This window comes from Teleopsis dalmanni, chromosome 2, assembly GCF_002237135.1.
Source record: "Teleopsis dalmanni isolate 2A chromosome 2, ASM223713v2, whole genome shotgun sequence".
NCBI lineage: Eukaryota > Metazoa > Arthropoda > Insecta > Diptera > Diopsidae > Teleopsis > Teleopsis dalmanni.
This window is the reverse complement of record NC_051847.1, coordinates 192,122,491-192,140,442: the sequence shown is the minus strand read 5'-3', so window position 1 is coordinate 192,140,442 and position 17,952 is coordinate 192,122,491. Positions and strand designations below refer to the sequence as shown.

At 28.9% G+C, this 17,952-nt stretch overlaps 1 protein-coding gene across 1 annotated transcript in view; it reads right to left on the bottom strand.

Moving 5' to 3' along the window:
* Positions 1-17,386, bottom strand: part of LOC119676453 (probable serine/threonine-protein kinase yakA) — a 24,386-nt gene extending 7,000 nt beyond the window's left edge. Inside the window, exons 1-10 of the mRNA XM_038087693.1 lie at positions 17,352-17,386; positions 14,908-15,288; positions 10,325-10,449; positions 8,417-8,904; positions 7,492-8,354; positions 6,740-7,433; positions 6,528-6,666; positions 4,428-4,678; positions 4,081-4,195; positions 4-91 (exon numbers count right to left, since the gene is read on the bottom strand). Of these exons, the coding sequence (XP_037943621.1) occupies positions 4-91; positions 4,081-4,195; positions 4,428-4,678; positions 6,528-6,666; positions 6,740-7,433; positions 7,492-8,354; positions 8,417-8,904; positions 10,325-10,449; positions 14,908-15,288; positions 17,352-17,386 (3,179 nt within the window). The remainder of the gene's footprint in view (positions 1-3; positions 92-4,080; positions 4,196-4,427; positions 4,679-6,527; positions 6,667-6,739; positions 7,434-7,491; positions 8,355-8,416; positions 8,905-10,324; positions 10,450-14,907; positions 15,289-17,351) is intronic.
* Between the last annotated feature and the right edge of the window lie 566 nt (positions 17,387-17,952).

The following is a 17,952-nucleotide window of genomic DNA, read 5'->3' as shown; positions in this document are numbered from 1 at the left end:
AGCTTAAATTCATCGGCATCCATATTGTATTGTTGATTAAATGTTATTGATTTAAACTCTAATTCAGAGGAAGTTTCCACATCGAAAATATCTATTGTAATTATGAAAAAAAAGTAATGGAAATATTTTAAATTAAATAAATTCAAGCTATTTTGTTGGCCTTGTTAGTACCTTATAAGCCAAACTAGAGTTAACACCAACACCATTAGAAAAAAATTCATAAGTACTACCTGTTAGTCTTAATATACTTTATAAACATTTTTTTAGTATTATTTCTCTTATATATATTACTTTGTAAATAATTTTATTGTTAATGTTTTAAATATTTTGCTCAAATGGTTAAGTTATTAAGTTGTGAAGTGTTTATGTAGCAAAACTACACCTTAAAGACAATACAAGAAACACTGCTAACCGTCGTAGGCGCCTACTATTTTCCTTTTCTTATTCTAAGTAGGCAGATATGTGATCATATGACCTCAACCATGTACTTTAAAATAATTTGCTATTGATTAAAAGTGAAATTAATAACAAATTTTATAATTTTCTTAATAGTTTATTAGTTTTTTTTGTGCAATGAGTACTTGGAATGATTTATACATCGCCAAACCGACTGTCATCAGAATGATGTGTCCAACTCCTTAGTATGTCAACATACTAACATATGTAGGGTGTTTCAGAAACGCTCTCTTCGGAGAGACTTTCTTTTATGTTGCCATTTAGATTTACGATCTGTATTCAGACCTCCACTTTTTTGCTACATTTTAGGGTGGCTAGCCTATTTTTATTAGCCTAGTTTCTGGTCCTTCCAGGTCTAATTTCTTTACTTTGAAGTCTTTTATTACTTATGATTATATCATTTGTAGTGCTTAGGTTTCACTCATATCCTTTTAACCACATTTTCTGGAATTAATTGATCCTTATTGGGACACGTCAGTGTTCTATACAATGAACGAAAGAGCATAGTGTGAAATTGTACTTTAGCTATAGTGTGATATTATTTGCAATTTTAAGTATAATACGTAAATTTTAATTCTTGTTTTTTCAGCTGGAACTTCATTTATCTTACCATTTTATGGTATATTTAAATTTAAATTTTAATAAGAATGTAGTTTTTATATAAGATTGAACTCACTCGATCTGTTTTAATTTCCAAACGAGTTAGAAGTATTTGTTTCATAAAAATTGAATGACTTTCTTAGAATTTGAAATGTGAGTACTTCTATATGTTTAAAAAAGTTTGGTTTCTGTTATTATATTAAATTCTTTAATAGAATTATATAGCATATTCGATTTTTTCTTATCAAAAACAAAACAGCTTTAAATTAAGTAACATAAAAACAGATGACATATAAACAGATGATAAATTTATAATAAAAGCAAATTGATCATAATATAACAGATGAAAATATTAAAAAATATGTATAATCTGAGTAAAATTTAAATGTCAAAACGCCCTTACATAGTCTAAAAATAGGAAATTTGCAAAATGACAACCATGAGTTTCCTAATAGCATAATTGTCTTCATGTTGTTGGTATAAAACCAACAGACACACATTTATAAGACACACATGCTTACTTTTCTAGAAAACACTGCACCACAGGTAATATGCCATGTATATTTGCTTTACGGCTTATATGGGTTAACACATCGCTCGAAATGTTTTTGACTAAAATTGTCTTTGAAATTCAAAGGATAACAAGATACTCAGCTGCCACAAAATACCCGGAAAAACTTAAAGTTTGTTTGGTCCGTAGGCGGTTTTTATTTACATAACCCGAAATATAATTTATTTTGTATATTGGAAATTTATTGTTATTAAAGTTAGTAAGGTAAGACAAAACATAAATAGATTCTTTCATATATGCTTAACAAGTAAAACCATATTGATTGTATGAGTCCATTTATAAGCAATGATTTATGCTTATTGTAATGCACTTTAGATAGTTTAGATAAATTTAAAGAAAAATCTAAAAATGAATTTTAAAAAAATATTTAATTTAATCTCAGATTTTTTAATGTACCTACAACTTTACATGATATTTTGCTGTAAAACAGCGTTCGGAAGAAGAAGAACATTTAAAGAAGAACATTTCTTTATTATTTACATATTTGCATGAAAATATGTACTATAAGGTACTATAAGGTTAACAAAAGGCAAGTATTTTACAATTCATATATAAATAGGAATAACTCATCAACATAAAAAAAAGAATAAACGGGATACTAGCTCCCACTTGACCATCATCAACATAAGTGGAATTAGTTTCAGCGTGGTTAAAGATAATACCTTATAAAAAAATTAATTAAAAAATTTATTCAAAAGTGTTAACTTCGACACGAATTTTTCAGAACAATCAGTCAATATATATTAGCAGTGACATATTCAGGAAGTCAGCATGGTTAACTGTATTACGAGAAGGTTCTTCTCTGGACAATATAATCTACAGAGAGTGCTCTAGTTAAAAATATATTTTGCAGTAGATCAGACCTTTGATACAATTCTGACTATGCCACTGTATATTGGAGCATCATGACGCGATCATATAATTAATGATTACTTTGCTCACTGCCGACCATTAGGACATCGAAAATGAATTAGAGAAAGAAGTGATTATTTCAAATGATATCTTTAAAAATATGTCTACGTAGAGAAACAAGATATATCCATCAAATTGGCAACACTGATTATTTGACAATCAATGCCTTTGAAATCGTTTGTTCATTGGTCTATATCGGTAATGTCTTAAATAAATCTAATAAAACTGAAAAAGAGATTAATTAGTGTTTTATTTCTTAGTGAGAGGAGATTAGATTGAGGAACATTATTCATATCAAAATACCCAAAACGAAAATGGTCATTCATTTTAAACCGCCGATTATTATTTCTCTAAGCCAAGACATTGTTGAGAAAAGTATAATCGATGGATTAGAATTTATGTAGAACTATAATATGAATTCTTGTTTTCACATATGACTTTTCACAAGAAATACTTTTCACATATAAACACAATTATGTCAGATTTGGTAACAAAATTTTTACCAATCGATTAGTATTGAAAAAGAAAGGGGTGCTGGTTTTCGGAAACCGGAACATTGCAACTATTATGAATCTTTTGGTTTACGTTTGATCCTAACTCAACAGAACACACTCCCTACCTTTCGAACGATGACCAAAATGTCAGCTGTTACGGACAAACTAACTATGGACGAAGATACCAATTCCTGACTTAACATTCTCTTCTTGCTTCAGATCAAATTCGGACAGTCATTACGACTGTTACTAAAAGTTATATGCGCATCCAAGCAGAAATTCATTTTGTCGTTTCAGGTATTATTTTATTAAGATGATAACGCAGGCTATGCTGACCTCTCAAGGTGATCTATCAAAAATTGTAAAGTTTAAGAATACTTAGAGTTTTAACAGTCATTATATAAATATGCATAGATACTATGTTATAAACATATACCTTTTTTACTAGAAAAAAATATTTCTATTTAAATTTCAAGATTTAAATGTAAAAAGTGTATTTACTGGTAAATCTGATCTGGCAAAGTCAAAGTTAACTTTTTTCTTGTTCTTGTTAGGCGTTACTTTTCGCGCTAAGTAGCTTTAAGAGCTCAGTGGAGATTATTAACACTAATGTTTTTATGATTATTATTGCTTTTATTATGGTTAAATGTAGAGAAAATGTTTTTACTTTGCAATGGATGCGGAAAAACTAAAAAAGTGGTTTCATTTGTTAATGTAATAAACCGTTTGGAAGATTTTAAAAAGTTTTTCTTTTCTAATTAGCATTTCTCGTTAAGTTTTAAATACAGAAATAAGTATGAAGTAATTGAAACCCTCAAGCACACCAAGGAAAATGTTATTTAATTTACAGTAGTTAAGGGAAGCTGAAGGAGCAGAACACCAATGGTCTATATGCTGTGGGTTGTCTGTTAGTTAAGGGAAGCTGAAGGAGCAGAGCACCAACGGTCCATATGCTGTGGGTTGTCTGTTAGTTTGCCAAACACCATTTCCATTGTTAGCCGTAAGCAATTAAGTTAAAAAATACGTGAAATTATGAAATTGACTTACCCTCTTCGGCAGCCTTTTTCTCTTGACGACGTTGTAGCACAACTTTTTTGAAAATAACAGCAGCGGCCTCCACTGCATTTTGTATCTCCTGCTCTCCCAAGGTTGTGGTGTGTTGCTATAATTATGAAAAGAACGAAGAAAAATTACATAAAATGTTAACGTACTATGAAGAGAAGAATGAGAAGAAATAGAGTGAGGAGTGGTGAGTGAAGTTAAGGTATCTTAATTATATATTATATCTATATTTTGTCACTGCATTGTTCGCATTAGTAGAAATAAAAATTGTCATAGAATTTTTATTAAAAACAAAAGGTGGAGGAAGGTATGGTAACCATACCGCAACGTACCTTTGTCGCCGGATCCGTTGTTGTGGCGGCTTTATTGGTTTCATCGTCGTCGTCAGTTTTCTTTTCAGTTTGCATTTGATCTTTTGTAACATTGCTTGACTTTGCATTTATGTCGGTTTTTTGCTCTTGGGATTTGCTTGTGACCGGATGTTGTCCTTTTTGTTCAACGGAATTTTGTTCCTGTTTTTTGTTTAATGTCTTTGCGGATAAATCAGAATTTCTTCGTTCATTTAAATATGCTTTTATATTGCCTGTAAGTTAAATAACAAACAATAAAAAGATTAAAATATGAATAGAATATTTTTAATAAATAGCTCATAAAATAATATTACATGAAAAATGATTTAATTCATATCAATAGATTACCGGAAGTTTTTATTTATTTAAACAATAACAAAATAAAAAGTTAAATTTTTGATTTAAAAAGTAAAGTGGGATTAAAGACATTTTAAATTAAAATTTATTTTAACTTATTAATTTAAAATGTTATATTGATATCTTTATAAAGTATAAAATTTAACACGAACGGAACTGCAGTCAAAATAATTTTTGTTAATATAGTTTTTCCTAATTATTCAATTTATTGATATAGGTGTCCGTTATTAATTAAGATAATTCAAAAATAATTTGTTTGATATTATAAATGTAACCTAACAATTCTACGATCTGATTAGTTAACGTCGTTTTAAGATAATTTTTGAGATAACATATTCAAAACTTGTCAATAAACATATAAATATATTGCTATATTTAGCTAAGATTTTAGTTAAAACATTCATAAAATATATGTGACATACAGTCGACAGATACCATATAAGACAATAGCATTTTTTGTACCAAAAAATTCCTTATCTGAATAATAAACAATTAGTCTACTTTATCTGTGTAAGTTCAGAAACAATATACTATATCATCTAGTAGGTCTATCATACTAATATGACTCCAAATACGGCCGGGTTCATTTGTCAATTTCGACGATGGCTGTTCACCACTCCCCAAAAGAGACTACATAATCCCCGCGGAATTAAAAAAACATACTCATATAATAGTAATAGCCAAAGCCATGGAATTATATTGAATAATGTGTTTGCAACCATATCATACTCATGAAAAATATTCTCTATAGATAAATATCTAAAAAAAGGTCTTTCACTTTAAAGCTAACTAAAGTTGATATTGATATTTTTATTAATTTTTATTGAATTACTGATCCGAACAGATTTACTACCAACTGCTAGGTGATCTGATAATCATCGAAAAACTTTTCTATTTTAGCTTCTTAATAGTTGAAGCGTATTATAATAATTTCAACTGCGAATAAAATCTTCAAAAAGATATTGTCATAAACATTGCATAAATATCAGATTTCGACATCATGTATACCTTTAGATATATCTTTAGATAAACATCTTACTTTGACTATGCGACCATTTTTTAAAAGAATCGAGGTCGGCTGTTTTAGTGAAAAGCAGAAATTTTTAATGCTTTTATGCAACTATAATGATATCCAGAAGTTATTAAAAAAGAATCATTTACAGCTTCCTTAACCATAATATTATATTAGCCTGTTAATAGCATTGATATACATATTATTGAATACATTGAATACGTATTATTTTATTGAAATAAATACAGAAAAGATCTAAACTACGTACAGTGAAAGTCAAGACAAGGAGATGTTAGTTTAGGTTGAAGTGGCGACTTTGTGTCCAAGAAAGCTCACTTGAGTTCAAAAAATGGTTCCTAGGGGTACCACAGGAATAGCACAGTTCATACATAGACTAAAAGGTCTTTGTACGACTAACGCCGAAAGGTATTGACTACCTATAAGGTAAAGGTGAACCAACCTGCCATTTATATGAATTTGGCTAAGCCCCAAATTTGGTAAGATGACAGCTCGGTCAGGTCAGTCAGTCAGTCAGGGTTCCAAAGATTAGAGATCTTCTCCTAATTAAAGGTGAGGACTGACACATGAGATGGAGAGATATATTTAACGGTTTAATATTAAGTATTCTTAAATAATCTGTTTGGTTCACTCATAATTAGTAATGTTTATCATCTTGTTCCAAAATACATTGAACTTAATGATGAATTACTTGCCTTCTTCTTCGGTTGCAATATTTCCTCTACTATTTCTGCGCCTTGGCGTTGGTATTTTCGTATTTTGTCGTACTTTATCCAAAATATCAGCTAAAGGTTTTGGACTTGGTATTTTCGTTGGTTCGGGTTTTTTCGGAGCCTAAATTTTTAATAAAATAATTTTTATTGAAAATCTTTTCAGTAACTAATAGTTTTAACGAAACACAACTGACCTGAGTCTCCTTTTCGGGGTGTGACAACGATCGTCTTGTTACCGGTTTAGGGGTATTTTTTGCGCCAGAATCTTCTGATACTGAACGCATTTGTTCGGGTTTACGGCGTTCATGTGTTTCATGCTGAGCACTAGTGACACTGACATTAGGTCCAACTAATGGTTGCACAACTCCTCCTCCAGCATTGTTTGCTTGCATATTCAACTGATTAAGTTCATCTTGCTGCATTTGCATTTCACGTGACTGTCGCCGTCTTAAGCGGTTTTGAAGCTGTGGTGGAGTACGCGGTAAGGCACCACCACTTGCACTTAAACTACCACCACCCAATGAGTGCCCAGCTAAACTATCACTATCTGTTCCATATCCATATCCATAACCACGTGCTGTTAGTACATTTTCTGAACTATGTACAATTGGTCGCTGATACTGATTATAGCTGCCATCATCTGAACCATCATTATATATAATACGTGGCTCACTGCTAAAGCCAGTGTTATATGTTTTTTCATATTGCACTTCGTCTGCTTCCAAAAAACTATTGGAGCTGTCAACAAAATAATCAGCATATTCCGGTCGATTATCATCTTCTTCTGTAACATCTTGAAATTGATTGAATTGTTGTTTCGCTTCACCAAAGGTGCGCATATGTTCATCCTTCACACAATCCTGCCGCACAAGACGACTTGGAGAGCGACTGTTAAAAAAGAAATTCTATAAAGTAATTGGAAATACGAATTTAATAGCTAACTTACCTAACACTTCGATTAATGGGAATCTCTGGTAAGATGCGCCTATTTTCGGAATGATGATATGGTTTAGTGATTGAATATTCTTCATTACTGTGACTTCGCACTTTTATCATTTTGGCATGATCACGATGGATGTTTACGCTCTGACTGCTTGCATATTGTTCTCCACTTCCACTGCCACTGCTGGTATCTGCAATGCCAACAGTTGGCACATTTTGTTGGGATAAAAATTGACGTGGATTTTGTACATTTGGGAAGAGGAAGTTCTGTTTTTGGCGAGGGGAAATGGGCATAAACTTAGCTGGTGAGTTGGCATTTGTAACGCCAGCTGGATGTACGGTTAGTGAGTTACCACTAAATGCTTCAGGATTGGGTAAAGTTTGTTGACGCATGAACTCAGGTGAGCGGCGATATTGTGGAGATGTTTGGCGTTTGGGTGGTGAGGTTGGTAATAATTTTACATGTTGATCTGGATTGGGTAGGGTGGCTTGTCGCAACATACGTGGCTTTGGTATTTGTTGCACGTAATCCATATCCTCTACGGGTGCTTGTGTGTCATACAATTGTTGTTGTGCTGCTTGCTGTTGTTGTTGCTGTTGCTGATATTGTGCACTGCCTGGATAGTTTGGAGAAGATGGTAAAATTTTAGTTCGGTGTGGTGGTGTACCATAAGAAGTTGGTGCTGTTGTACCCAGATGTGGTTGCTCTGTCATATTGCATGGAAATGATGTCTGTCGTATAAATGGTGGATAACGTTGCTCACCCGGTGAACGCTCTGGTGAACGGCTGTAACCGCGATTTGGAGATGTGGACATATACATAGGAGCTTGACATGGATTCGCTGGTAAGGTTGATTGTCTACGGACCTGTAAATAAGTATGATAGATTAATATAATATAGTTTTTTTTATAAAAGCTAGGCGAAATACCTGTAAACGATGATGAGTTTGATTATTTATCACACTTTGTTGCTGTTGTATATTAATAGGCATTTGTTGCGTATAATTATCACAATCTGTAGTGCTCATATGTATAATATCATCACTATTGTATGCGCTCGGATACAAAGGACTCTTCTGCAATTGATGCGGTGATGTGGGCGCGGTTAGATTGACACTATTATAATTTGCTAAGTTTACACCGCTACCACTTTTATTTGCATCGTTATTTGGTAAAGAGCTAGGTAAAGTAGATTGACGTAACACACGTCTTTGTGGATTTATATGATAGTCTGTTGATTGTACGCCAATAATACCGCTACCGGGATTATAGTTCACAGGATTTCGTGGTAGTTGATGGCGTATTAGTGACGGGTAACTGCCAGCGGTTTGAGTTTCATTTAAATTTTGCTGTTGAGGAAATAATTTATTGCCAACTTGAGCTTGTTGATTAGGATTATTCGGATCGTCCTCGGGATCTAAAATTAGAAAAAATTTTATTTAATATATGTATATATTTTTTAACACATTTGTAGATCTACGATTTTAGTCTTGTGTATTCCTGACATTAGAACATTAGATGTTAATTATCATTATTATTTATTTTTAGAACTATTATTTAGAAATTTCTAATTGTTTATATTATATTTATAATTTATATATAAATATTTTAATAATTTTGTTATAATTTCATATAGCTTATACATATTTTTTTTTAAATTCTCTTTAATAAAATTTGGTTTGTTTTTTTTTATAATGTATTTAACAAAATTTTATTTTATTTATTTATTTTATTATGACTCCATTTTTTTTTATTTATTTTTTATCATAATGGTTGACACTAGTTTGCCAAAGAATTATGTTCTTTTAAAAAGTAGTTCAAGTTCTATTCCTTTAGGTTATTATAAATTTGAAAACTTATTGACTTATCCACATATTTTCATTGATATAGATTTTTGTATGACTCCCAATATGTTGGGACTATTGAGTTTTGTTAAGTTTTCTAAAAAGTGATTTGGATTAAATTTTGTAGCAGATATTATATGAGATTAGTAAATGCAGTTGGAATAGAAGAGAATTAACGTGTTTTTTGTTTATTTGAACATTTACAGTGGTTCATATATAGGAAATCTTTTCTGTCATGAAAAGACATCCAAAACAAGTGGTCGATGTGTAAACTTTGCTACATTGCAAAGATGGATTCCGATATAAGCTTCTATATATATATAAATCTTAAACTCGTTCGCTATGTAGTGATCGATAGAGGTTAAGAGTTGACAATACTTTGTTTTAAATGGCGGTCACAAATCCTTTCAATTCTTAATGAAAGTACCGTTTGCCGTCACTAGTTTGATGACTCCTTGTCGATATATGGCAGTTCAAGTTAATATGGATATGTTTCACTTTTCATGTATTATTCAATTAATCATCGGTTTGTGAAAGTTTAAGATTTTCCTTTCAAGAATAGTGCGCTTATTGTCAGTAGAATATATTACTTTAAATAGTTGAAATCAGTTCTAAAAAACTGGAATACTTAGGTTCATGACCTGTGATTTATATAGTCTATATAGATCTAAAATTAATTAATTCTGCATAAATTCACAGACCCACTCTACTTAGATCAAATATCATTCATAGCTTGCATTATACTAAAGTAATAGTCATATATTGTATTTTCACCATAACTTTTTTTATTTTATAATGTTTTTTTATTCGTATTGAATTCGTACATATAATAATAATTAAATTTTTGAGTTTTTTTCATTATTTTTATTGATGTAATACATTTAATATTATATTTTTTATTATATATTTATTTTAATGTTTTATTATTTTCGTATTATTAATTATTTTTTGTTTTTTGTTGAATTCAATTTAAAATTAATTAAAGTTACTCACTTGATATTGTCCAAGAACGTCGTATGCTTTTCCTTAGCACATCACTGGTAGGCAAATGATCAACAGCTCCACAAGAGCCACGGGTATAGTCCTTCAACCAATCACCACTTGCGGCTTGTATTTCCCTGCAACAGGCAAAGCAATTCAATTTAACAATAAGAAATGAAAACATTTATTTATTTTTATTTTGTTCAGAGTTCTCGAAAAGAAAGAAATAAAAAGTTTTCATTGAAATAATTTGCAGACTGCTTTGCAGTGCAGTTGAAAACCAAATGACAACATTACAGATACAAAAAAAAACCCAAAACTTTGCAAACAACAGAAAACAGCAACAGATAGATTTCGGAAAAAAACTCAATATATCTTAATGATGTGAAGTTGACAGTTGACAAGGCTGCGAACGCGCAGTCAACAGAAGTTGAAGTAGAAGTAGCGTCATCATCAATTGAAAGAGACCTATTCAAGTTTGATTTGTATTGCCGCCTACATTTTTGGGTTGGTTTATGCACCCAACATCACCAGCTCAGACGCAGCCTTAATACTTCCAAACTTGGTTTCTAAAAGTGTAGTATGCAGTACTTTGTGAACGATGATGTGTTGGCAATATTAGGCCAACAGAAAACAAATGAATTTTATTGTGAAGATTTTTCTTTTTTTGCTTAGCAATATATATATCTATATATATCTACAGATATAAATCTATTTCTATTTCAATTTCAATTACAAATATAATATTCATTGTTTGCGTTTTTATTTATTTACTTTTTTTTGTGATGTTTTGCTAAATTGTATAATTAAGACCCACAATGAATGGAAGTGACTTTCTTGATAAAGTGGGCGCTGTGTTAGTTCCTCGCAAGAACCATAAATAATTGGAGTGTAGTATTGAAAAACATTTAGAACAAATGTTGCACCTTTAAATTTATAATTGAATAACAAACTTTTTATTTTACAAATACTGAAATAAAAAGTTTTAGTATTTTCAATAAAAAATGTTATATTCGATTTGATTTGCATAGATGCACAGGCGTACTTCATAGTGAAACCAGTATGAATCGTTACCGAAACGTGTAAGTGCCGGAAAGTTTTATTTCCTTTATTTTATATCATTTAGTCTACTTCAGTTATTTTATATAATATTTCTTAACTATTTGTTTTTTATATGGTATTCAACCTCAATTTCAATACATTTTAAATTCACACTTATTAACATTTTATTGGGTACTTGAAAAACATTAAACATAGCGCATACTTAAGTTTTTATGTAACTAAATTAATAAACCGCAAAATAATATAAAAAAAATATATGTATTTCGAATTATTCAATTTTTATATAAGATTTTAATAAAGAGATTTTGTTGAACAGTAGTGAACTACAACAACAAAAATTTTAATGAAATTAAATTTATTGAATGAATCATTGAAATGCAATCAATTTCAATATGAATTGAACTTTTATATATTATTTTTTTTAAATTAAATTTAAAATTAAATGATTTTAAAAATAAGTTATATAATGAATATGTAATGATTTATTGCTTTAATGATAAAACATTTATATATTTTTAAACGAATTAAAGGTAACTAGAGTATATATACTATAGTATAAATACTACACATACTATAGTATACATATGTAATATACATACTATAACTATAGTATGTAACTATATAACTATAGTCCACATATTAGTAACAATAAAATATATTTTTAAAACAAATTTGAAAAGTTGTGTGTTGTTTAAGATTAACCAATTAATCGGTTAAAAAATATATTTAAAAAAAAAATAATGAAAACTCAAATCTTCTTTGTATTTAAAATATTTATAATAATTAACTACAAATATTAAAGACATGCACCATAAGTACACTATATGTTAACTATATATTAAATAGTAATTAAATAATATCTATTGAAGTAAATTCTGGATACCTAAGAAAAGGTTAAAATTGCCCACAAGTCAACAAGTCTTTCTGTATGAGTTGAGCTTGAAATGGCAGAATCAAAATCAAAGTGAGGGTTTTAATAGGTTATTGGCCGATAGGTACCCAAAAAAAATGAAATGGGATAATAAGGATTCTAAGGATATCGTTCTGAAATTTTTGAGATTTATATAGAATTTTATTACTAATCAAAATCAAAAATATTATATAAGAATATTTATAGTATATTCTTTGAAAATTTATTAAATGGAAATATAGTACGCATGTGCTTGATGTGTTTTGCGGGAGGAAAAAAAATAATAAAAAATTTCAAAATATATTGGTATCCTGAAAATTTTTATTTCGAAGTAAAATTTAAAACTGAATCTAAATAAAATATAAAAAATGAAAATTTTGGGTATATGTTTTGAGAAAAAATTTTTCTTGAAATTTAACAGTTAATATTAGTACTTAAATATAAACAATTTTAATTGTTTAAACAAATTCTTTAAAGTTTAATCAATTATCTTTGAATCGCTGCAAATTTCAAATTTCTACCTTTTATAGAGCCTGGAACATAGCCATTTGAAAATGTATCTACAATGCCAGTTCTCAAAACCATATTTTCTAGGAAAAAAATTGCAAAATTTTTACCCAATTTATATGTCATTTTTTGCCAAAATCCGTCCGGTTTGTAAAAGAAGGACCCATATGCAAGAAATTTGCATTATATTATGTTCAAGAAACTACTATGTAAGACTAAATATTTTTTCCTTGTTTTAATTTTAATTATTACTAATTAAGTAAGCATTAAGTTCTATTTAAAAACTATATGTTAAAGACAATATTATTTTTTTAGAAGTGTTTTAAATAATTTATTTAACAAGCATTTTATATATTATGTATATGCACTGAACTTCATTTAAATAAATTTTGAAAAATACATCATTTTTATATGGATATTTTTTTTTATAAAGATGTACAACGGTACAACAACAAAAATTCTTTTTTATATTATTTTAATTAAATGAATTTTTGGCTATCCCAACAGCTGTTTCGAGTATTGTCAAATATCCAATCATCAGTGGTCTTGGAAATAATTCTTGTATTTAATTATTGGTTAACAATTTTATTTTGAGACTGCAAGTACCAAAGGTTGAACTCGTACCCTGCAAATTTGAAGCTTAGAGTCAACGCCAACTTAACCAACTGACCCAAAGCCGTACTTGACTTTTTATATTCGCACAGTTTTCTGGAGTTTCGTTAATTTGCTGTGAAAGTTCATTAACAAATTCACTTGCTGTCTTTATATTTGAACGAAATCATAAACCAGCTGTTGAATAATTAAAGTAATTAATTATATTTTTATTTTTAATTGTTAATATTTGTTTTTTATATAATATTTAAATCGGATTTAGTGTTATATTCTACTTATGCTTTTAAATGTTCAGAATAGCATTATTTTTAAAAGCATTTTTGAAAAATAAATAAACGCGTAACTTATAATAAAATACTAAAATAAAAAAACTTATTATTTAATTAAAAAGCACTAAAATTATTAACTGCATTACTCACCTATCTGTATTTATGTATACAAATAATATTTTATCTTACTAAAACAAAATTAATATTTTTATCGAAAATAATAAAATACTTTAATTACATCATACAAGCTTCATTAATGCTGTTACAAACTTGGTATCAAATAACGTAAAGTACTTCAGAAAAATATTTTTTAATATGGAATGCTTTAATTCAAGGGCTTCTCTTGAAAATTTAATATTAAATAACCATAAAAATTACAATCTAAAGTTATATGCACAAAAATGAAACTGCAAAATTTGATAAAGTAAAAGTTAAAATCGATGCGAAAATAATTGATTTAAAAAAAAAATAAAAAACAGAATTATTTTTTAATTTAAAAGTAATTTCATGCGTACTTGAAATAGTGAATTGCAAAATAAAATACAAAAGTTTATATTTGAATAATTGACTGTAAACCAACGAAACTAAAAGTTTTCTAGTGTATTAAATGGGTTATTCAATAAAACACAAAAACAATAACAAACAAATATATCGAATTTAGAATTTAGAAAAATTAACAAAAAGAATTGAATTGAAAATTATTTAATTATAAACTTAACATTGACATACGTCGTCGTCAATTGACAGAGGCGGAAAATGTGATGACGTCATATGTAATTGTAAGCAAGCAAACTTTCAAAGTTTATTTTGGCAGACAATCAACTTATTCTTACATTAATGTAACTTTATTGAATGAAATTAATATAATGACATTAAGAAAATATATATAACTAAGTTACATGCACGGAGTTTTACATACGTTTGTGTTAAAAAATTAATTAATTAGTTTAAAACACTAACATAAACATAGTTACTTGAAGTATATTATATATGTATATATAGATATTTTATTTATTTTTATAAAATTGTTGCTTTGAATTGCGGTACATACAGTTATTTTAACACAAAGCACTTAACAGATGCAAGCAAACAAAAATGTAAAATGTTGTCTGTTAAGGTATACAAACAATGTTAAGCAAATAAAAACACTGTTAAACACAAATAAATGTTAAGTAAAATTTTTTTTTTGGAATTTTTCACAGGAATTTGTGAGTTAACTTTTGCTTGGCACTTACATTTGCTTGTGGCACACCACACAAACCCAATCCGTGGTGCGTGTGGTAAACTCGCGGCAAGCTTTACATACACGTAATTTACAGACCCGACACGGCGCGCCCCGATTTGTTATGCGGCCCAATTCTGTGTTACAGCGTGCACAGTGCCGGTTGGATTCGTGTAACAGTGGAAGCTGTTGTTGAAGTTGTTGTTGTGATAATTGTTGCTGTTGTCGATTGTGGTTATTTTGTTCGAGCTGTTGTTGTTGCTGTTGTTGTTGTTGCAATTGTTGTTGTGGATTTTGTATAACATCTAATGTGCCACCACTGCTACTATTGGCAGCACTGCCAATTTTTAAAGCGCCCTGTCGACGCAATGAGTACAATTCGGCACGCAAAAGCCTGCAGTTTTAAAATTTGGTTTTGTTTGTTTATTGTTTTTGTTTATATATTTTATATGTTTTTGTTTTTTGCGTGTATTTAAAGTTAAACAATTTTTCAGTTGTGATTGAATTTTTTTGCGGATTGTGTTTTTCAGTCATGTTTTAACATGATTAATTGTATTTTATGTTTTTTTTTTGTTTTTTGTTTTTAAATCAGTGCAAGGACGGGTAGGTGTTGAGTTAACGGAATCAGGCGTTATATTATTGTTGTTGTTAGTTGTGTTAGTATTAACAATTTGTGGTGGTTTTAAACAAGATAGAAAAATAAGGATGCACAGCAGCAAAAAAGATGAAAAGAGAAGAAAGAAGAAAAAACATAGCATTAGTAAGTTACAAGTTATTTTTTTTTTTGTTTTATTAATAAAATGTTCATGTACACACAACTGCAAATATAAAAACATACATAGTAGGTTTATGGATTTAACTTATTTTTCAAAAATATATGACAAGCACAGCATGATAAGACACAAAGAGCATAAAAAATTCATCTAAACAATCACGCAAGATTGTTGCAAAAAATAAAATAATATGAAAAAAAAGACAAACAAAAATTTACAAATAATAAAAATTGATGATAAAAAGAAAAATAAAAAAAATAAAGTGGAAAAAGTTTATCACATTTTGGCATATACATTGATAATATTTCATTGTGATTGTTCGTTTAAATTCATATCCTTTACTTCCTCCCACGGTATTAGAGCATTACTTAAAACGCCTTACACTTTTTTTGTTGTACTGTACTGGAAAAATTTATAATTTTAATAGGAAAATTTTGGCATTTTAGATCCATTATAAGCACTTAATGTCATTTGATGTAATCAATCATGGAAAAAGATTGTATCCTTATGTAAATGATTAATTTTATGCATATATATAAGCGTGTGAATCACACTTGTTTTAAATATTTTTTTTAATACATTTTATAAAAAATTTGCATAAATATATCACTACAACCAACTTTTTGAGTTATAATTTCTTATATCAATTAAAGTAGATGAGATTTTATATTCTATAAGCAAGTTTTTTAAACATATTATATGTAGATGTAGGTAAGAATGAAAAAGGTTCAGAGTAGATGTTTGGGATATTCTTTAAAAAAAACAAACTTCAGAGGATCGACATATAATATTAAGGTCCATCTAAGGAGAATGTAGATCTACTCAATTAGCTAAAAGAGTGATTTTAATTCCACATTCCTTGTTATTGTGTTTAGAGTGATGAGTATATAAGAATGAGTCGGACGCACTAATATATGTAAGTATCTGGCCAATACAAATGTTGGAAATATTGCCAAGTGTATTAACTTTGATATGTAACAGATACATCAGAGATAATTTTTTCTGGTATTTTTTTATTTAATATTATAATATATGATATAAGTTTCAGCATACTTTAAGATTTAAAAAAAAAATTACTTTTTAAAATTTGCTATTTGATATGAAGTCATATATGTATTTACAAATAAAAGCATCAGTTAAATCAAATAGTTACTACATTTATTTGATTTAGCACTCTGTGGCTTTTACCTCTTTTGCTTTACTACTAAAGTGATCATATAACTTTGTTCAATAAAAAGCTTTGTTGCTTTTTAATATTTTCCATACGTATTCAAGAATCTGTTGCAAATATAAATCAATTTTAATTTACATCAATAATAAACAAGGGGCTCTACGTAGAAAATAATAGCTGAACAAATTATACAAAGAAAACACATTTTCTTTTAAAATATATTGTACTTAAGCAACAGTCAAAAATTAACGACGTTCTGGTACGACATTTCAAAAATTGTCAAATGGTCAAATGAACAAATTTGAACTCTTACTTGCAAAAAGATCTTTTTCTTTTTCTAGACAAATCCTAACCAGGTATCTTGGAGTGCATTACCGTCTCAGAATGATTTCTCTGCTTGGAAGTAGCGTTCTTTGGTGTTCATAGCTGAGATTGGTATTGAAATATTTGATAGGACACAGTGGTTTAGAAAAAGACGTCTTTACACAATACAAAAAAGCTGACATTACTAACACATCCCAAGCAGACACATCGGTGTGCATTACCATCTTAGAATAATATATTTGCCTGGCAAGGTTATTGATTTGGGTCTAGACTGCGACACTGTAACAATATATTTTTTATGTCAATAGTTATTGGCAATAATTATAATAAATTTTTACGTTTGTAGGCCGACAAGATGTTTGGCTAGGGACTCTTGCAGGCGGTAGAATAGTTCTATTAAAGTCGTAGTGCTCTCCATATATGTTTATTATTACTTAGTAATCATTAATATAATAAATATGTTTAAAACAATTTAATCATGAAACAGAATTGGAGAGAAAGATTGAAGAAGATAAAGAGAAATAGAAGCAGAGAGAGAATGAAGAAAAGCAGAGAAAAAGAGAATACAGGAATTCCATACTAAATCGAGCTACTACTTTGTTTAAATTTGACAAAAGCACTTCACTCTTGATTAGTATTAGAAAGATTAGCTGATATAGTCGACTTCGAATTAGTGTAATTGATAGAAATATGCATCTAAGATATTTTCATTAATAGTACTTTTTTAAATTGTTGAATTTTTGATATATATTATTTAAGCTATATATATATATATTAAGATATATATTAT